Source organism: Rhinatrema bivittatum, chromosome 7 (genome assembly GCF_901001135.1).
Source record: "Rhinatrema bivittatum chromosome 7, aRhiBiv1.1, whole genome shotgun sequence".
NCBI classification, from domain to species: Eukaryota; Metazoa; Chordata; class Amphibia; order Gymnophiona; family Rhinatrematidae; genus Rhinatrema; species Rhinatrema bivittatum.
The window spans coordinates 6166947-6189144 of NC_042621.1; the positions used below are offsets into that span (position 1 = coordinate 6166947).

The 22198-nt window shown below is 44.5% G+C and overlaps 1 protein-coding gene across 3 annotated transcripts in view; it reads left to right on the forward strand.

Annotated features, from left to right (window-relative positions):
* Nucleotides 1-1694: 1694 nt before the first annotated feature.
* Nucleotides 1695-22198, forward strand: part of KCNG4 (potassium voltage-gated channel modifier subfamily G member 4) — a 43505-nt gene continuing 23001 nt past the window's right edge. The window contains exons 1-2 of one of the 3 annotated variants that reach the window (XM_029608107.1): nt 1695-1845; nt 2510-3339. In XM_029608107.1, the coding sequence (XP_029463967.1) occupies nt 2797-3339 (543 nt within the window). In that variant the 5' untranslated portion in view covers nt 1695-1845; nt 2510-2796. Of the gene's footprint in view, nt 1846-1889; nt 2062-2091; nt 2280-2509; nt 3340-22198 lie in introns of those variants that run through there. The other 2 variants (XM_029608108.1, XM_029608109.1) reach the window with 2 other exon arrangements.

The following is a 22198-nucleotide window of genomic DNA, read 5'->3' on the forward strand; positions in this document are numbered from 1 at the left end:
CAAAGCAAATAACGCCAAGCAGCAGCGTTAACACCCAAGGGCGAAAGTGCTCAGCCTTAACTTTAATTTGATGGTTTTAATCTTAGTGCTGTCAGATTCTGAAGAGGTCTGGGCAGCTTCGGGGTGAGAGGTGCATCTGCTGTACATTTCCAACGTGGTGCTTGATTGAAACACATCACGGACTGCAGCTACAAAAGACATCAAAAACAAAGCCAGGCTTTTCTGAGGTTCTTGTAAAGACGGTCAGATAAACTGCACTTGTGGTTTTTCAGATGACGATCTTAATTTAGGAAACTGAGAATGAGGAGGTTAGGTAGGAGAGGAAAGGAAACAAGATATATATATATTTTTTTTTTGTTTGTTTGTTTTTTTGGTGTAAACGCATTTGGGAACGCATTTATGGAATCCGGAGCTCTGTTAGGTAGCATATATAATGTATCCCATTTAGAATTTAATAATTGGTAATTATTCCTTTCTATGCACTATCCCATAGCTAGGATAATCAACTAGCTTCTAGTGCCATTTGATGGGACAGGGGTTCTCAACCCAGTTCCTCGGCATACACCTAGTCAGCCTAATAAAACTATCTCATGCATACTCGTTATGGATATCCTGAAAACTCTACTGATTAGATGTGTCCAGAGGACTGGGTTGAGAATTTATTTATTTATTTATTTAACCGTTTTATATACCGAATTTCTTGTAACAGGATTACAAATCAAAACGCTTTACATAATAACAATAACAGTGCCTCAAATAGTGCAATTACATAAAACAGAGGAATACAGAACTAGGATCATGCTCCTTGCTAGAGGGAACTGGTAAGTTGGTTCTGAAGTTTTATTTATTTAAAATTGTTTATATACCGCTTTTACAATTTGAGGATTAATCAAAACGGTTAACAATAAACATACATAAGAGTAAAACTAAAATAAGATGAAAAAAATTAATAAAATAAAATAAATACATAAAATACATAAAAATTGGACCAAACACTAAAAAGACATATATGACGCTTCAAAAAAAAAAAAGCATATGGTTCTTGTAAATGAAAAGTAAGGGGTGTAATTATGGGTGATCTGAGTTTAAGGATTAATCAATGTACTATAAGCTTTTTGAAATAGGTAAGTTTTCAATGTTTTCTTAAATTGTTGTGTAGACGGTGTCCCGTCTTACAGCTTTCTGGGACTTGATGAATGTAAAACTCTTTGGAATGGGAAGTGTAAAAAACAGGATGGACTCTGCTGTGCATTATGACCTGGGGGCCAGGTACTTACTCCACCCCTGGATAAACTACCCCCCCGCCTCTATAATGTGGTCTCCTGCCCTGGGGATTTTCCCCTGCCTTTCCTGGCAGTCTGAATGAATTCCCTGCCCCGGGTCCTTATCTGCCCCCAGCTTTGCTTTGAATCTCGCTTCCAGGAAGCAGGCAGTCACGGGGAAGGACGCAACAACCACGTTTGGATTTTTTTTTTTTTTTCTGTCCAGCATAGGCGGGAGGAGAGCATTAATAAAACAATCATGAAGGGCTTTGTGTCGGGCCCCTAGTTTCCACCACCCCCGGAGGGAAACACAGAGCGCAATAATAATAATAATGCCTGATGGTAAAGCTGCAGTAAACTCTGCCTCCGTCTCCCGCCGAAGGAGACTCCCCGCCCCCACGCCCCACGCGACTTGCTAAAGGGCCCCGAAGTGGAAGGCGCGGGCGCGCGGCTCGGGAGCACGAGGCGCCGCCCGCTCTCCTCTTCCCGCCTCGGCCGAGCGGCGCGAGCCTGCGCCTTCCTTTCCGCCCCCTGGCAGCAGAAGGGGGGATGGGCAGGGCCGCCTCCGCGCTGCTCGCGGCAGGTGAGTAGTGAGGGGGGACCGCGGGCGCTCTCTCTCTGCTTAACCTCGGAGGGGCTGGGAGCCCGGTAGGCGATGAAGGGGACGCAGCCTCCGGCCAAGCTGAGGGAGGAGGCAGCGCGGAAAGTTGTTTTTTTTTTTTGTGTGGGGAAGGGGACACCGAGGGGTGGAAGGTCCCGAATCTCGCCTGCCCGCACTTTACCGAGAGGCGAACTGCAGGTACTGAGAAGCACACGACAGCGAGCCTGGAGGAAAAAGTGCTCCGGCGTCTGGGGGTTGAACAGATTGCAAAATAAAAAAAAAAGTAACTGTACCTTGTGTATTCTTCCTTTACTTCATTTATTCTCCGCCTTCCAGACGCTTCAAGGTGCATCACATTCAGGTAGTGCAGGTACTGAATTTCCCCATCCACGGAGTGGGCGATAACATAAAAACCGGTTTGTTAAACATCAATTTATAGACCGTCTTTCCGGGAACGTGATGAAGGCAGGGACCAATACGTAAAATAGGAAACGTCTCCCGGTCCAACAAAGTATAATTATGAAACCAGGAATAAAATAGAATCGGTGCATGCAATAGACTTGTATTGCAGAAAGATGCTGTTTGCTAGTTGGATTTTGGTCCAGGCACTGAAAGCCTCTCTCTCTCTCTCTCTCTCTCTCTCTAGGTAAAGCTGGCACTTAGGATATTTCAAGAGTGAGACTCCCGCGCTCCCGAAGAGCGCCTCCGTCCTCCCCCTGCCCCAGCCATGCCGATCATCTCCGGGGGCAGCGAGCTGAGCTACGCGTCCAGCAGCTCCCTGGACCTGCACCCACCCCCCCCCCGCAGGCCCCCGCCCCGTCCCCGCAGGCCCCCGCCCAGGGGCCGCGCCACCCGCGCGGCCGCAGGGTCCGCGGCCCCGGGGAGGCCCGCCCGGCCCACCCCCGGCGGGAGCTGCTCATCAACGTGGGGGGCATGCGCTACCTGCTGCCCCGCGGCACGCTGGACGACTTCCCCCTGACCAGGCTGGGCAAGCTCCGGCTCTGCAGCAGCCACGAGGAGATCGCCCAGCTCTGCGACGACTACGACGAGGGCACCCGCGAGTTCTTCTTCGACCGCAGCCCCTGCGCCTTCGGCACGATCGTCAGCTTCCTGGCCGCCGGCAAGCTGCGGCTGCTGCGGGAGACCTGCGCCCTGTCCTTCCGGGAGGAGCTGGCCTACTGGGGGGTGGAGGAGTCCCGCCTGGAGCGCTGCTGCCTGCGCAGGCTCTACCAAAAGCTGGGGGAGCTGGCCGGGGTCAGGAAGGAGGAGGAGGGGCTCCTGCGGCGGAGGGACCGCGCCCTGGAGGACGGCGCCAAGGTGGGCCGCTGCATGAGCCGGCTGCGGGACATGGTGGAGAACCCCCAGTCCGGGCTCCCGGGCAAGGTCTTTGCTTGCCTTTCCATCCTCTTCGTGGCCACCACAGCCGTGAGCCTGTGCGTGAGCACCATGCCAGATTTAAGAGCGGAGGAGGACAGGGTAAGTCCAGTCTGCTGAATCCAGACCCCCCCCCCCCCCCCCCCTTCCTCCCCCATACTCTGTAACCCGGACATGAGGGGAGCTGTCATTCCCGTTATACTGTGTCTAATGCCCCCCCCCCTCAAGGAAATGTGCGCCTGTTATCCGATTGTTGGTTAGTGAGGTTTGACTTTCATAGTTCAGGAATGGACAGAGAGGGGGGGGGGGGACATAGGAGGTGGCAGGGGTGGGGAGCTGAAAGCCAGTAGTGCCTAGAGATTTCCTAAATATCTCGTGTGCAACTGTGGGGGGGGCTTAGTACCCCCGGGTGTAACCAAACTGTACTTCTGCTCTAACTTTTCTCCTCATCCGAGGCACTTTATTCCCCTGCCCTGAGAACTGCAATTTCATCTCTCTCTCCACCAGCAGCTGAAGGCTTTCATGTTCGCAGACTTTTCTCCTGCATCCACCAGTCTTCTGGAGTGACCCTAAGCTAAGTGGTAGCGATGAAGCGTTTGCTGAAGAAACACCTGGCAGTAAAAGATCTTCTGGATAAATGTTGCATCAGGATTTCTAATTTTGTGAGGTTTTTTTTTTTTGTCACATCACTGTGTACTTTGAAACTCGTTTTCCCGTGAAAGATATATAAAGAGATATCTTATATCTCATATAACTTAAAAAGGCCAAAGTGGTTCAGTTTAAATGTTTAAGCTCTCTGAGGTTACATGTCCTGAAAGAATCAGTTTTCAGAGACATGAGACCATCCTGAGAACTACAGACCCCCCCCCCCCCCCCCTGTGAATTTTATTTCTCTGTGCAGCAGACTAATCCTGAGCTTAAATAGTTTAATCACGCTGTAGACTTTGAGATATGCTCTGCTGATATGCCTTTCAGTAAAGAGAAGGATTAGGCAGAAATTGATCAGACTTAAGGGGAATTTTTTCCTGGTGTGTGGGACATTTCCCATTGGATTTGCCCGACAATAAAATATTCTTACAGGGTACCTAACGTCCAGTTGTGGAAGACCCACTATAAGTGAATACCTTCCAAAACACAACCTGCTGAATTAATTCCATGGGTTTCTAGGTCCAGTTTTAAAGAGGGAAAACAGGATTCTGTCACCTTTAGATTAATATTTTCTAATGTAAAAAAGATTCTTTACTGCCACCTTTTTTTTTCTTCTAAAGATAGCATGGTAATTTCCCTCTACCTAAGTAATCTAAGGCTGATGCACTTATAAATTTATGCAACTGAAATATTGTTTCTTTAAGTCACTGCTCATACAACTGATCATGCTGTTATTATAGCACTTAGGGTTTTTTTTTTAAATTTATAATTGTGGTGCTGGCAGTCGAGCACTTTATTTTATTAAGACAGGCTACCATAACAGAGAGCAATTGTGTTGGGAGCCAAACCACAGTAGCTTTGTATAAATTGGAGATTAAAGATTGCATTATGCTGAGGATTAAGGATGGATATTTGGCCAGAGTTTGCACTGTTCATAATATAACATCCGCTACCTAAAAAAAAAAAAACCAAACAAACAATAAAAAGGAAGCAACCAAGAACTTCAACATTTTCTTGCAACCTCTACTGAAAAAACTTGGGGCTTGATTCACTAAAGTTTTTTTGTTCCCCTGTAGATGCAGAATAGGAGAAAGATCTTTCTGAAACAAAGCCTATGATAGAGAAATTTCCAAAAAAAAAAAAAACCCATCCCAGCAACACTTCCAGTAAAAGGATGATATTGGTACTAGATAAAAATGATTGGGCCAAGTGTAAGATTTCATCTCTCCCCCTTCCTTTGCTTCCCTCTCTATCCACTACCGCTCTCACCACCCCCTTTTATTCCTCCCCAGAGCACCTTAGGCAAACCTTGCTCTCCCACCTCTATTAACTTTCAAGCCCCTAGGCTAGAAGATGATTCTTTATTGGATGAAAGATGATATGGGGTAGATTTTTATAACATGCACGCGTCCATGTGCGCGCTTTCCGGCGTGCGCGCATGGACGCGCCGAATTTCTAACATGCACGCGCCGGCGTGCGCAAGTTATAAAATCCGTGGGCCGTGCACACATGCGCACCGGATTTTATAATCCGCACGCATATGTGTGTGGGTGGCCGAATTTTCTAAGAGTACACGTGGCGACACAATCGGGCCTCCCCCAGTTCCCTCCCAGTCCGCTCCAGTTAAGGACCCCTAACCCCCTACCTATCTACCCCTAATTTTTTAATTTTTTTTACTTACTGCTCCTTGGGAGCACAAGTTGCCGGCGCGTGCTTCCCCGGGACAGCGTACAATGCCGCTGTCCCGGCCTGCCCCGCCCCTCTCCACCCAGACCCCACAGTCCGCCCCTTTGAAGAGGCCCGGCACTTGTGCACGTACTAGGGTTTATGTGCGTGGCTGGTGTAACAGAAGACTTCCCTAGATTTCCATTTGAAAATCAAGAGATTGAAATCCATTTGGCGGTACGGGATTTAGGTGTTGCAATTGACTCACGCCCGTCTGTGAAACAACAGCTGGTCTGTAATTTGAGGGTCTGGTTATTTTAAATGGAGAATGTTGCAAAGTCTAAAACCAGGCTTATGCTTCGGACGATGATTTTTTGCGGATTTGGACTATTGCAATTTGCTGTTTTTCAGGAGTTCCTCAAAAGCCCATTAGACCTCTTCAGTTGCTGCAAAATTTGGCAGCAAGATTTTTGACTGGGGCACGTTAATATGACCACATAACCCCAGCGTTATTTAGTCTTCACTGGTTACCGATACAGTATAGAGTACTGACACTAATCCTCAGTATTCTCTCTGTCATGTGTCATGGCTTGGTACAAGACTACATGTGCACACTCCTACATGTAATTTGCGATCCACGGATAAAGGCCTTTTAACTCTTTCCTCAGTTCAGCAAGCACACTTGGGTGAGGTAAGGGAGAGAGCTATTTTTGTAGGTGGCCCAATAATGTGGAATACCATGCCAGAAGATTTAAGAATGGTAAGAGATAAAAAAAATTATTTAAAAAAGGGCGGAAAACGTGGTTATTCCAGCAGGCTTTTAATGAATTAATTTTGGGAGCCAGAGTGAGAGCTAATGTCAGAGATATTTCACTGAAGTTTTTAAATTTTATTTTAATTAGACTTTGGTGCATTTTTTGATTGTTTGATGATTATAGCTTTTAGATTGTATGGTACATGTTTTTATTGTTGTTGATGTTTTGTCGTTTTATGAATGTTTTATTGTAAACTGCTTTTGTATCTTTATATGAAATACACAAACTGTAGAGAGCCAAAATCTGTATACAAATCATACAAAGTTTATTGCAAACCCCACCCATATATACCTACATAGACATTAAAACTAAGCTAGCACACTCACACATTCACATCCACAAATTAAAAAATATGTATTTTTTTGAGATACAAAAACAGTACAAATATGCATTGCATTGTTATTACATATAGATTTTACAAATGCCCATAATATATCATATTTAATCAATTGCCTATATTATATATTGCCAACATTAAATAGAGTCATTTGTTCAATATGTCCTGTGTCCGACAAAAGAAGATCCAAGATCTCTTCGTTTCACCCCTGACCTTCGGGGCTTCCTCAGGGACGATTTGTTCAATGCCTTTTAAATATGCTTTCGCACTAAAAAAACACACATACAACCCATTATTACAAACTTACATTGAACCATACTCCCCCATTCCACAATTACTCTAATTCTAACCATATTGCCTTAAACCCCGTTATCACATGGAAAGACATCACCTGTCGATTATACTACTTCATTTTCCCTTTCCTATAAATTTAAATCAAACTACTACTTCATTTTCCCTTTCCTATAAATTTAAATCAAACTAATTAAATCACCACGCCATTTTATCCTTGCCCCATACTGAACTCCTGAGTCAAAACTCAGGTAAAACTAATCAGAGCCATACCCACCTAAACTTATACAATCCTATCATATATATCACCTTCAAGATTCTTTTCAAGCTCATGCCACACAGCATTCATTTCTAGGTACAAAATCCATCTTTCAAGCGTCCATCTTACACGGCGTTCCACTTAATCATTGAAATATATTTCAACTCCCGCTTCTTTACGAATATGTTAAGGAACCCGCCGACATACAATCTCAAAGAAACATATTCTGAAAAGCAAGCAAAGAAGAAACCTCAGGAATCTCATTAAAAAATAGCAGAACATACCGTTAGTCGCCAAGTTCCTCCCTTTACCAACTACAAGAATATCCAATACTCACATCTAACCGGAAGTGACGAACACACGTCACTACCCGCTGGAACGTGGAATGCTGATATATGAATAACTTTATATAGAGAAACCATTGATCATTTAAGCAGTCAATTCAATTAACTTTTAAATTAACTTTTAAAGGAACCCCATCGTATATTCCCAGCATATGCCCAAGGTTAATACTTTTAAAGAAACCTCGTCATATCTTCCCAACATTTAAAACTTTTTATGGAACCCCAACGTATACCCAAAGTAAACAGAGAACCGTTAATTAATAAAAGGCATTCCACTCTATGGGGCCATTTAGACCTGCCGGAGCAATTGTATTCCAACTATAAATGAACCGTTGTTCAATTTTTCTTAATGTTAATGACATGTAATATGCTGGAAACGTTATATCGACGATTTATTCTTTATTTGGAGCGGTGATCAGGTACTGTTGGAGAGTTTTTTACATTTGTTGAATTCTTGGGACCAACATTTAAAGTTTACTTTCACTAAACACGATCGATCTGTGGTCTTTTTAGACATGCAGGTGTATGTCCATGATAATAGACTTGTCACCTCAGTGCATAGGAAAAGTACAGATAGGAATACTCTGTTACACTATCAAAGTTTTCATCCTAAACAACTTAAGGATAACATACCCATAGGTCAATTTTTAAGATATCGCCGGTTATGTACTACTACCGCAGAATTTAAGATTCAGGCGTCTTTGTTGCAGGAAAGATTTATTGCCAGAGGGTATTCGAAATCAGTTATAAAAAAAGCATATAAGCGTGCATTGTACTCCAACAGAGACAATTTGTTGATTCATAATCCGAAAGAAGTTATAGATCGTACTATTTGCACGATTCCGTTTTCTTTGAAAAATAATCAGATTAAAGAAATTATCTTGAATCATTGGCACCTTTTATCTTTCATACCGTGTTTCATTGAAAAGCCCATATTCGCCATAAAAAAGCGACAGTCGTTATATGATAAACTCAAGAGTGGCAAGGGTATATGGGATTCATCTTTACCATATGGACAGGTGTCTTGCGGATCGTGTTCTGTTTGCTCGTTGACGCTTCAATGTCAATCTTTTGGTCATCCTCACTTGCGATATCCTTATCGGATCCCTAAGTTGTTTGATTGTAGCACCAGTGGCGTGGTGTACGCTATTGTTTGTCCCTGTAATTTAATTTATATAGGGCAAACATCCCGTTCTATTCGCTGCCGTATTATCGAGCATCGGAGTCGCATTAAAGCTCTACGTGAGCATGCACCCCTCGTTAATCATTGGGTTGAAAGCAATCATACTGTGGAAGAGATCCGTTTTTTTGTGATCAAGCAAGTCATTTTACAACATGGGGGAGACCTGTCATTAACATTAAGAAAAATTGAACAACGGTTCATTTATAGTTGGAATACAATTGCTCCGGCAGGTCTAAATGGCCCCATAGAGTGGAATGCCTTTTATTAATTAACGGTTCTCTGTTTACTTTGGGTATACGTTGGGGTTCCATAAAAAGTTTTAAATGTTGGGAAGATATGACGAGGTTTCTTTAAAAGTATTAACCTTGGGCATATGCTGGGAATATACGATGGGGTTCCTTTAAAAGTTAATTTAAAAGTTAATTGAATTGACTGCTTAAATGATCAATGGTTTCTCTATATAAAGTTATTCATATATCAGCATTCCACGTTCCAGCGGGTAGTGACGTGTGTTCGTCACTTCCGGTTAGATGTGAGTATTGGATATTCTTGTAGTTGGTAAAGGGAGGAACTTGGCGACTAACGGTATGTTCTGCTATTTTTTAATGAGATTCCTGAGGTTTCTTCTTTGCTTGCTTTTCAGAATATGTTTCTTTGAGATTGTATGTCGGCGGGTTCCTTAACATATTCGTAAAGAAGCGGGAGTTGAAATATATTTCAATGATTAAGTGGAACGCCGTGTAAGATGGACGCTTGAAAGATGGATTTTGTACCTAGAAATGAATGCTGTGTGGCATGAGCTTGAAAAGAATCTTGAAGGTGATATATATGATAGGATTGTATAAGTTTAGGTGGGTATGGCTCTGATTAGTTTTACCTGAGTTTTGACTCAGGAGTTCAGTATGGGGCAAGGATAAAAATGGCGTGGTGATTTAATTAGTTTGATTTAAATTTATAGGAAAGGGAAAATGAAGTAGTAGTTTGATTTAAATTTATAGGAAAGGGAAAATGAAGTAGTATAATCGACAGGTGATGTCTTTCCATGTGATAACGGGTTTAAGGCAATATGGTTAGAATTAGAGTAATTGTGGAATGGGGAGTATGGTTCAATGTAAGTTTGTAATAATGGGTTGTATGTGTGTTTTTTAGTGCGAAAGCATATTTAAAAGGCATTGAACAAAATCGGTCCCTGAGGAAGCCCCGAAGGTCAGGGGTGAAACGAAGAGATCTTGGATCTTCTTTTGTCGGACACAGGACATATTGAACAAATGACTCTATTTAATGTTGGCAATATATAATATAGGCAATTGATTAAATATGATATATTATGGGCATTTGTAAAATCTATATGTAATAACAATGCAATGCATATTTGTACTGTTTTTGTATCTCAAAAAAATACATATTTTTTAATTTGTGGATGTGAATGTGTGAGTGTGCTAGCTTAGTTTTAATGTCTATGTAGGTATATATGGGTGGGGTTTGCAATAAACTTTGTATGATTTGTATACAGATTTTGGCTCTCTACAGTTTGTGTATTTCATGACAAGATTATAGAGAGTTGTATTTATATACCCTTTGTATCTTTATAGGCAGTATATAAGCAATCTAAAATGAATAAATAGGCCACCCTCCTCTCCCCCCAAGATTTTGATAATTAAACTCACCCTTAACAAAGGGCATGGGGGTAACCTGCACAGAGCGGCAGTTTCTACCCTTAAGTGCATGGGGGTAATCTAGATGGAGCGGCAAATTGCTGGGCAGGCGAGATGGACCATTTGGTCTTTTTCTGCTGTCATTGTTATGTTACTATGATTCCCTCACCACCAACCCTTCCGGAACAATTCTTTAAAAAAAAAAAACAACCCCATAATTGGATGTAGGGAGAACAATTTCAAAACCCATTTAAGCCAGAGAATTCCAATTTACCTGGATAAAATTACTTTTTAAAACTTGCCCACACTATGAGAAGAACTTTCAAACAACCGTGTGGCCGTTCATGTGTGCACATGTGCCCGCTCACGTCAGTTTTTCAGCACATGCGCGCATATGTGCGCACGTTATAAAATCAGCTGTACGCACGGGCACGTGCCCGCAATTTTATTTGTTTATTTATTTTTTAAAATTAACGTTTTATTGTGGTTTGACAGAGAACGTTACAACGCTGTGCAACATAATCCAAATGTCCTTAAATATACATAGAGCAAGTATTGGACCATAAAGACCCAAAACAAACATCTCATAAGAATCAAGAGAACAAATAGTGAAAAGAGGAGCATGAAGATCACAAGACCCATCCCAAGCCATGTAGCTGTCCACTTAGGTGGATAACACAAAGCCCCCCCCACCACGTTCTGTAGTTTCCAGGAGCAGCTGTAAACTCTGATACCAACATTGAGTTCATGATTTCACTAACCACTGGGAATAATGCCGCCACGACGTCTCACATTTACCCGCTTGCTTGTTCTTAATAGCAGTTAATTTATTAAGCTAATGTACCTTTGCCAGCCTTTCAATAACCCTTTGTAAGGGAGGAGTATCTTTCCTCTTCCAAAAAGTACGCACGATTTTACAAGGACACGCACGGGTGCGCAAATGCCTGCTCTACCGCGTAAGTGACCCTTAAAACCCTCCTAACTCGCCTAGTTTTTTTTTATTTTAATACTTGCACGCCATCCATAGCAAAAGTAAAGTTTCGCAATAGAGGACCCCGGCTCGAGTTTGTGCGCGTAAATACTTACACGCGCATTCTAAGGTGACTTCCTGGAGCTCCCGTGTCCTGCCCAGACCGCGCCCCAGCCCCACCCATTTTTTTTTTTAACTTCTTGACCTGTGCACGTATTGGGGAAATGCGCGCGCGTGCGTTTAAAATCCGCACGGCACGAGCTGGCCTGAGACAGGTGCGTATCTCCCAGCTTTGGCGCACGTAGGGCTTTTAAAATCGACCTTTAAGAGCTCCTACAAGTATGCATGGGTGAAACGAAACGGAAGCTCATGCTTTCTGTTTGAGGATCGGGGCAAAGCCCGCAGGTAAAAGCGCCGGTGAGGTTTGCACTGAAGCATACGGTTTAGAAAATTCCCCGCCCCCCCGTTTTAAAACATAAAATTATACCATAAATCTTCTTCTATAAAATACAAATGTTTCAGAAATCTTCCCACATTGTCTGATGAATGTATCATCTTAAGAGTAAGCTGCAAAAAAAAAAAAAGAAACATAAAAAAACATAAAAGTTATAAATTAAAATACATCCATACCACACTGATTGGCTGGGCTGAATTGGGATGTTTGCCCTTATTGTTCACATACAAAAAAAAAAAGCTTCAGATTCTTTTGCCACTTCAGTAACAGTGACACAAACTCCCTCTATTACCAGCAACATTGTGAAGTAACATGAAATCCTGCAAAATGTCACTCATATAGTAAACCTGCCATATCAAAAGAGCACTGATGCCCAGAAAGCAAATAGCAACACCCCTACTTATGAAAAGGCAGCCATGCAAATATGACACCATTGCTATTCTTCCCAGCAGGGAAAAAGAGTGGACCTAGTGGTTAGAACAATAGGCTGGCAACCAGGGTTCAAATCCAGATTCCCCCCAATGACATTCCTTGTGACCTTGGGCAACTTGCATTTTCTCCTAGTGCCTCAGGTACCCTCTTAAACTGTAAGTTCTTATCGACAGGAACATATTGTACTTGAATTATAAAAATGCTGCAAACCACCGCAGGCATTGTTTGGAAAAACAGGCTAAAAATCCAAATGTATGATTAGCAATGCACCTGTTGGGAATACAGTAGGGATGAGTAGGTCAATGATTTTTGTTTTGGTAGGGATTTTTGTTAGTTTTTTTGTCTTGTTGGTTTGGTTTTGCTTTTTTCTTGAATTCAGTTCTGTAGTTCAGGGCACATTGGAAGTTTTGTGCACAAATTGGCACCTTCCAATGTGCATGCACAAAGTACGTTTTCTGTGTGCACTTACAAACTTCAAACATGAACCCCTCCCATCAAAAAATGTTGGTTCTTTTTTGGAGACACTGTTTCAGTTTGTTCCATTTGGAACAAACCAAAAATCAGGTTTTTCGTTTCTAAAAATGCATTTATTTCAAATGAATGCACATTCCCAGAAAACAGAACATGCTGAAATATACAGGAGCTACACATTAGCCGAATACCTCGTGTTGATCACACACAGAGAACACAGAAAACTCCTCACCAAATACAGAATAAGTGACCACAAATTATAAATAAAAATATGCAGTCCACAACTGAACTCTTGTGTACTCCAACCTCACAGCACTTCCTCCTATTTATTGCAGGACAGAATAGAAGGATAAACATCAGAAGGGGAGGGGGGGCTGCATTAGGGAGCAGAATGGCTCTTTTTTGCTTTGCTCTGTCCACTCCAGCCTCAATCCCCCCTTCCGGACAGGAAGGAAAAATAGGAGGGGAGGGTCTGTATTAGGGAACAGACTGGTTCTTTTTTGTTTTGCTTTGACTATCCATGCTAGCCTCACACCCGTCCCTTTCTTTTCCCTGCAAATTGCTTGGGTGGGGAGAGATAGGACCAGGCAGAAGAAGGCTGTTCTCTGCTGCTGGAGATTTAGGGCACTGGCCAATAAAATCATGGCAGAGGGCTGTTTGCTAATGCATAGCAAAGCCCCTGGTACTCTTCCCAAAATTGCTGTGCTCTTGGCCATCACCTAGTCTGCCTAATGGAAGAGCTGACTCTGTTCCTCCCTCTCCTCCGCTGTCCTTGGTTTTCCTTCACCCCCCCCTTCCTTGTTCAGCATCCCCTACTTCTACTTTTTTCCCTTTCATTCCCCATTTTTTCCTTTCCCCCCCTCTCTATCTGCCACCTCCTCACTCACGCTCTCCTCTTGCCAGTATCTCTCATCTGAACTTCATCCAGTTTTATGGACTCAATTCTAAAATGTGGTTTGGGATGGAATAGCCTCTCACAAGACGGTCCCTGTCTTCCACCGTTTTTAACCCTCATGAATATAAGCCCAGTATTTCCACAAAACGAATCCACCTCCCTTCTCTTAAGCAGAATCTCTCTTTCTCTGTCTGTGGTTTTCGTAGTGAACAGGGTTATAATCAGGGACTTGTAGGGATACACTTTATAGACTTGCAATTAGAGTCAAGAAAAATTAAAATTAAGCAGAGAGACCAATAACACAATCTACCCTCCTTCTTCCCTGTCACCCCAAAAGTGTCAGGTAAAAGCTTTTAAATGGCTAGGAAAAACACCTATCTCTTTATTTACATGGCATATCTACAATCCATCTATATGTGCAGGGATAGGATCGAGAGATTAAATTCTGAGGTTTGAAGAAGACAAAATCAAAATGCACTTCTTTGAGATGAGGGTCACTGCCCGAGTGACCCAGTGAGTGCCAGAGCACATAAACCTACCTAAACCTTTTCAGCAATCTTCCGTGCAGGCACTGTGCCGTGAAGAAAGGACCATGCTTACAGCATTATCCTTGTGTTACCCAGTCCTTAAAGTGGACCAGGGTGCCGTGATGACAGGTAAATTATACAAGTGAACATAAGAACATGCCATTCTCGGTCAGACCAAGGGTCCATCAAGCCCAGTATCCTGTTTCCAACAGTGGCCAATCCAAGTCACAAGTACCTGGCAAGTACCCAAAAATTAGATAGATCACAAGCCACTATTGCTTATTAATTACAGTCATAGCGGTTTATGGATTTATCCTCTAGGAACTTATCCAAACCTTTCTTAAACCCAGTTACACTAACTGCTGTAACCACATCCTCTGGCAATGAATTACAGAGCTTAACTATGCACTGAGTGAAAAATAATTTTTTTTAATTTGTTTTAAATGTGCTACTTGCTGACTTCATGGAGTAGCCCCTAGTCCGTCTGTTGTTTGAGAGAGTAAATAACCGATTTATATTAACTTGTTCAAGTCATTTCATGATTTTGTAGATGTCTGTCATATCCCCCTCAGTCGTCTCTTCTCCAAACTGAACAGCCCTAACTTCCTTAGCCTTTCCTCATAGGGCAGTTGTTTCATGCCCCTTATCATTTTGGTCGCCCTTCTCTGCACTTCCTTCAGTGCAGCTAGATCCTTTTTGAGAGGTGGTGACCAGAACTGCACACAGTATTCAAGGAGAGGTTTCACCATGGAGCGATACAGAGGCATTATGACATCCTCCGTTTTATTTTCCATTCCCTTCCTAATTATTCCTAACATTCTGCTTGCTTTTTTGATTGCCACAGCACTCTGGGCCGGCGATTTCAATGTAGTATCCACAATGACGCCTAGATCTCTTTCCTGGGTAGTAACTCAGTCTAAAACCAGGTGCGGCCCTGTAAAACCTGGACAATATATCCCTAAATCAATGAAATCAATAAGCAATCATTTGTTATGAAACAGTTCCCTTATGAAGAAAGGCTAAAGAGGTTAGGATTCTTCAACTTGGAGAAGAGACAGCTGAGGGAGAAGACGGTTGAGGGGAGATATGATAGAGGTCTATAAAATAATTAGTGGAATGGAAGGAGTAAACTTTAATCAGTTTACTATTTCAAAAAGTACAAAGACGAGGGGACACACAATGAAGTTACTGGGTAATACATTTAAAACTAATAAGAGAAAATATTTTTTTACTCAGTGCATAATTAAGATCTGGAATTCATTACCAGAAGATGTGGTGAAAACTGTTAGTCTAGCTGTGTTTAAAAAAGGTTTGGCTAAGTTCTTGAAAGAAAAGTTTATTAACAATTATTAAGGGAGATTTGCAGAAATCCACTGCTTATTCCTGGGATAAGCAGCTTGGAATCTATCAACCCCTTGGGATCCTGCCAGGTGCTTGTGACCTGGCGTAGCCACTGTTGGATACAGGATACTGGGCTTGATGAACCCTTGGCCTGACCCAATATGGCAAACCTTATGTTGGATGAAGTTCTGATCAGCAGGGTGAACACAGATTGCTGCTCATAATTAATCATTGTAGGGGTACTGGCATTAACAGTTTCTGAAAGCACATTTTATAGAGATTTGCATTTGTTTGAAACAAATGCAAAAAATGGAACGAATGAGGCCATTTTCGTACATCCCAATGATGCCAGCCACAGTGGAGGAAGGTGCTGAAGTGGCGTCACTTTGGTGCCACCCTCCATGCTGATGGCGCCATTTTTAAAGAAGCAGGACCCATGCGGGAGCGAGTGAGTTTTGCTTCTGGCCTTTTTTCTCTCAGGACTCAGGAAGTGCGTAAGCGGGGGCTGGGGTGGGAGCTCCCTGGCCCCCACAAAATTAAACAGGGTGGGGGCAGGGGGGGGAGGCCTTAGACAGGCTCTGGTATTTTTTTTGTATTTGTGGCATTTAAGCCCTGGAAACCCCCTCCTGCCCTGCAAAATGTGAACCTGGGTCCCAGCTTGGGTATCCCTGGGCCCTTCTCTCAGCCTATAAAACTAACCCGCCTGGACCCGGCCTGTTCCAGCCTGGACCTTCTTGGATCCCTATCCTCCCCAATTTAAATCTGCCGGGGCCAGAGAGCTTATACCCTGGGCCCCCACACCCCCGTCCTGGGTCCTGAGTGCTAAAGGGCAGGAGTGATGCCCGCTAGCTCCTTGCTGCCTGCACTGGAGGAAGGTGCCAATGTGACATCACTTTGCTGCCGTCCTCCAGGTGGATGACACTATTTTTAAAGCTCCTGGACCCCGGGCGGGAGTAGATGAGCTTCACCTCTGCCCTTTAGCACTCAGGATCCAGGAAGGGGGTAAGTAGGGGCCAGGGTGGGAGCCCTCTGGACCCAGCCAGGCCATTCCACATCCGAACAAGATTAGTTTTGTGTGCCTGGGGGTGGAGGTCAGATAATCCCAGGAGGTCCAGCTGGGCAAGCTCAGGCCCCCAGGTTCACTTTTCTCAGGGCAGGAGGGGGTTTCCAGGGCTGCAAGAGATGTTTTGGTTTTTTTTTTTTGTTTTTTTAATTGGTTTGTTCTTTTCTATTTAAGATATATATATATATTTTTTTTCAGTTTGGCGAACAAAGCAAACAGAAAACAAACCAAAATGAGAAAGTTAGGGCTGCACGTCCTTACACTGCGCCGAGGGTTAGAGCTCATGGAAGAAAACGATTATCTGATCTTTCGGGGGAAAAAATGTGATCCTTTTCCAGCTGGCGTTTGGGTCTCTTGACAAATGGGGGCATTTTATATTTTCGAATTTCTCCATCTCTGGCCTGACATGAGCCTTCAGGGGTTTTAGACTTCTGCTTTCTGGTTGTCATTGGATGTCTGTTTATATCTTTTATGCTTTTCTGCCGCCACCAGTGGAATAGATAAATAATTGAGGTGGCTCTTGGGAAGGACCTGGGTGCAAACCTTGGGCCAGCCAAGGCCGCTCTGCTGCTGAGGCAGGGAGTACGGGGCACCTTGCAGCGGTGACACCTGGTGGCCATTCTTTGAGCCCATGGTTGCAGGGTTCCGGAAGGTCCATGGCCAAGGACCTGTCACTGCATTCACTGCAGGGGGATATTTTATTTTATTTATTTATTTATTTAGATTTATATTCTGCTTTTCTGCACTTTCTTCATTGCTTCAAAGTGAATATAAAGCAAGGAGGAAGGGAGTATCCTCAGACAGCTGTGATTGAAGGCTCAGGGCAGTGTAGCCCAATCGAGGCCCATGCTGACTGAGCCAGAGCATGCAGTGGAAAAAAAAAAAAAAAAAAAGAGAGGCTGAAAGATGCATCCAGTTCATCCCCCTATTGATCTAGAAGGTACAACCAGGATGGTTGCTATTCCTCCAAATATTTGACCGCCCGCGTATATGACATGCACATATGACTTGGCTTTGGCGCGCAGATTTCGGGAGGTTGTTCCCAAGTGCCATCAAAACTTAGTTGTGATAAGTAAATCAGAGTGCCCTCTGGCGATCTTTCCTTTCACAAGAAGGATCTGTCTTTTCAATAAAGCTGTGACATTCTCGTTAGCAAGCTTAAGTAGATCTTTCAGGAAACTGTAATATTGAGCCATAATTGGGCTACAGCAGCGCTCATCTTAAATTCATTTTAATATGACTGAAAAATAATATGACTCACGATAAGGCCTGGAACAGTTCAGTCCTTTTTCGAAAGGGGCCCGCACAATCTGGAGAGAAACAACTGGTGGTGCATGGGAACGAAGGCAGTGAAATTAAAACAACCAAATATTAAAACAAATGGGTTTAAAAGAAAGCTTAGGATGGCTCAAGGCCTGGCAGAGTGAAGAGAATCGTTGTTATCCCCCCCCCCCCCCCCCCCCCCCCCACAACCCTCCGCTCACAAGGGTTTGCATCCAAACGTTGCTGGCACGGTCTTGGCCTGCCGTCCAGTGCAAGGGTCCCCAAACTCGCAACTCAGCTACGTTTTCAGGATTGCCATAATCAATGTGCTTGAGATTTATTTGCACGCACTGCCTGCCTTATTGTATGCAAATGGAGCTGATGTATATTTATGGTGTGAACCATGAAAACCTGACTGGGTCGCGGCCCTTGAAGACCAAGTTTGGGGGAACCTCCCCACCCCCGGTCTACTGGATGAGTATGTCACAAACAATCCGCTGTGAATGCTGGTTCTAGTGCAGAGCTTCCCAAAGTTGTTCTCGTGAAATCCCTCGTCTTCCCCCCCCCCCCCCCCACACACACACACATAGGGGTTCAGGATGTCTGCAGTGAATATGCATGAGATCAGTTTGCAATATGCTGGGTTTCTTATGCATGCAGATTGATCCTATACATCTTCATCATGAAGTTCCTGAATGTCCGAGATGCTGTGGGGAGATCAGGATAGGTTGCCGATGATGATTGCCCCTTTCAGCCCGCAGTGTGGCTCCTCCAGGACATTGGTGAAAGAAACTGCAGCTAGCAGGGCAGTCACCTCACCACTGCACTGTGGATTGGTTTTCAAGGCTCTCAACCAGTCCGCCTTTTAACAACAGAAGGACCTGATGTAATAAAGGGCTGTTATGGTTTTTTTTTTTTTTTTACCCCCATTTTGGTCCTGATTCTCTGAGCTTTCTTTCCATAGGCACGGAACGGGACTGCTAGTGCCATTGCGTTTGCGTTATCTACACTCCTGGAAGAGCAGCGATAGGCAGAACCCTCATTCCTGAAGTATTCTGCGAAAACTTTTCCTATCGATTTTCCTCTTGGAAAAAAAGGAAAGAAAAAAGTAAATCATTGCAGGTATCAGAACGTGCTCCCATGGGCCCTCTTGCTCGTTCTTTGGCAGGCGGTGTGTGTCTGCGTGTGTTGGAGGGGAGGGGAGGTCGGATGGAGCAGGGTCGGATGGGGGAAAGAGGGACACAGAGTACAAGAACATTACATAGAAGCAAATGTTTCTTATAATAGAGCAAAATCCTCCTATAATAACATTCCTCTAGTGAACTCTGATCCACCGAATCCCTTGATGTAGTGAACGTGCCCTTGAATTCAATTCTTTTCAGTGCATGACAGTGAGGAAGAAGCCTTGCCGGAGGGAGCAGTAACGGGGTAGCACAAGTTATTTCAATTAAAACATTCACTTGACAACAAAATGCCTGCGCTGTGTTCCCAGGCATGCCTTATCTGTGGAATGTTCGGGTCGTATCATTCAAAGCCGTATTCCGCAAAAAAATTATCAAATGCACCTTCCTCCCTCCCATTGAGGTCACGGATCTGATATATTATTCTCAGATCCGAGGCGCAGACTGGAGGGAAAAAAATGTCTCTCTCTCTCTCTCCCTCCGAGACAGTAAATCCCTGCATACAGGGCACATTCCTTGCCCAACAATGTGAAAGCGTTTCACTGATTGAGAAAGGCGACGTGGGGTGGATGGAAGGCCTCTGATGCAGATGGCAGAAATTACTTGTTCTTATCTAGTGCACGAAGAGTCCTGCCTTCGTTTACCGCGTGGCATATCCCGCGGTTTAGTATTCTGAACAGGTGCGATTCGAGGTACATTTTCTGGATATAAGCCTGTACTTTATTTTCGGGATGCTAGCAGGTGGTCACAAAGCAGCAGGTCTCAGATCTAATACCGTACAGTAGGGGCATGTGCAAATGCTTTGATACATATCAAATAAGTACATTAACATGAAAAGTGGGCATTAGCTCTAAGCAAAGAACAATATTATTAAGGACGTCTGGTTTATGATTATTTGGATTTCAGGACTGGTTAAAAAAAACTTGGAACTGGGCTGCAGTGCAGGGATCCTGGGTTCAGTTTTTCTGATCTGGCTTTTGCACATCAAGGTAGCAGAGGCAGGGTGGAGGGAGAAGCCACGATGTCAGAGGTTACAGCCTCTAAGGGATGAGAGAGGGAGTCCTTAAGATTGTGCCTCAGCGATAATGCCAGGTGAGATTCTGGATGCATGCATGACCGTGAAGGGAGTTGCAGTCAGGGCTCTTGGCAGGGGTGGGCAAAGCAGGTGTTCACCTGAGGTCATGACTTCGGTGGAAGTACTCTAAGTTCCCGCAGCTGCATCTTCGCAGAGGAACCAGCTGGCTAGTTCTGTTATTGGAGCGGGACCTCTCGTCCCACTCTGCCACGGCTGCTCAGGGGTCTGTTCAACCCAGCAGTGGTCCTTGTTGTATTCTGCGGCCCCTGAGGACTGGCACTGCAATGGTTCAGTTACGCAGGGAGCAGAGTGGAATTATTAATGGTGGAAAATGACAAATGTTCATTTTAATAATGCATTTTAATAATTTCTCCAAGAGATCTGAACTAATATGATATTCTTTGCTTAGTTGAGCAGCCAAAGACAATAGTTCTCAAAACTATTTCCCTGTGAGATCCTAGAAGTCATTGTGTGGGTAATAGATAAGCTCATCAGACCAAATTCCTGGCATTCAGATTATCAGAGCATTTTTAAAAGGCAGTAAACCTTTTTCATTTTTGCTACGTCAGCTCTCACAGCCAGAGATCCAAGATCCCAAGTGACCCAACTATCAGATAGTTTTCAACTTCTCCGTATGTGTCCCTTCATTTACGAGGAGAACAAGAGATTTTGTCACTGGCTGCAGCGCCGTACCACTGCTCTGAAAAGTCACAATGGGGGAATCAGCAGCACCAGAAGCTCCAGCCAAAAGGCTGAATATGTTGAATGAGACCAGTGGAGAACTTTGCCATGGATAGCAACAGGGCAGATTTAGACATTGGCAACACAGACATGTTCTGAAGGCATCCAAAAACCAGGTCCCCCCCCCTCCTCCCCACTGCTTTCCAGTTGTTGCTGGTTCGGAGCTGGGGAAGGGTGGCGGATACCACCTCCAGGGTGGCACAGAACAGCATGATGAACTAGAGCTAGATTTGGGCAGTCCAGTGAGACTTGAGCAAGGAATGGAGTGCAGGCTGGGCTGGAGCTCAAGAAGGGACTGGAGATAAGAGTGAACGAACAGTTTAGGTAGGTGGGGAACTGAGGAGCACTGGAACAGAGACTAGGCCATGGACGGACTAAGACAGGACAGGACTAGACAGGCCAAGGACAACACAACACGGAACTGTTGCGCCCGTCGGTCACAGACGGCTGCGACCTTTGCTGCTCACCTCTCTTTTCCCTGCTACAGCAATTCTCAAGTCCTTGGCGGCCTCAGCCTGCAAACGCCGCCTTCCTCGACGTCCCCGGGATGGCGTGGACGATCCCATCCGCCATCTTGAGTCAGGGATTACTTAGGGCACGCGCATGCGCGCCAGGCCCTCTCTTATCCACGTCATGGCAGGAACCTCGGGGGTGTCCCCTCCGCATGGATGTCACCCGCCAGAAGTATTTAACCCATCCAGCCTATGCTTCCTACGAGTTAGTAAGGACTTCCTTCCTGCTTATTCCACTCCATTCGGAGACGCTACGCTTCGCTACTTGAACTGCTTCCTGAACTTAGAACGCCTTAGGTACCCACACCTCGGGGGCCTTCTTACGTTCTGGCTATCCGCTCCTTGGAGGGCCTTCCTGCCTGGAGATTCCTGTCATCCTTATTCAGGACACCACCAGTTCAGCTTTGTGAGTACTATCATCGCTTCCATCTTCTTGCTGACGGAACCGCCGGTGTACCCCATGCCTCAGGCCACTACAGTGCTCATCCCAGCTACCTTTCTACGTTCCGGAGTAAGTACCATCATCTATTTCACTCTGCTGACCTTCTGCACCTCTCTGAACTACTACTCGCTGATCCTCGGCATACCCCGCGCTGCGGGCCACTACCAGATCCACCCTAAGGATATCATCTTGAGAGGAGTTCCCTGGCGTACCCTGCTCTGCGGGCCACTACCAGGGATATCAACATTGAGCAGCCTTACTACTTTGGATTGTGTTTTCTTTTCATACTGTGGGTATCACCCACGATTCCAGTACAATAAAGTCTCTCCTATCTGTATCCGTCTCTGCTGAGGCCACGCCCATCGTAGTGAGTTCCCACAGGGCTCCTCCCTGTGGG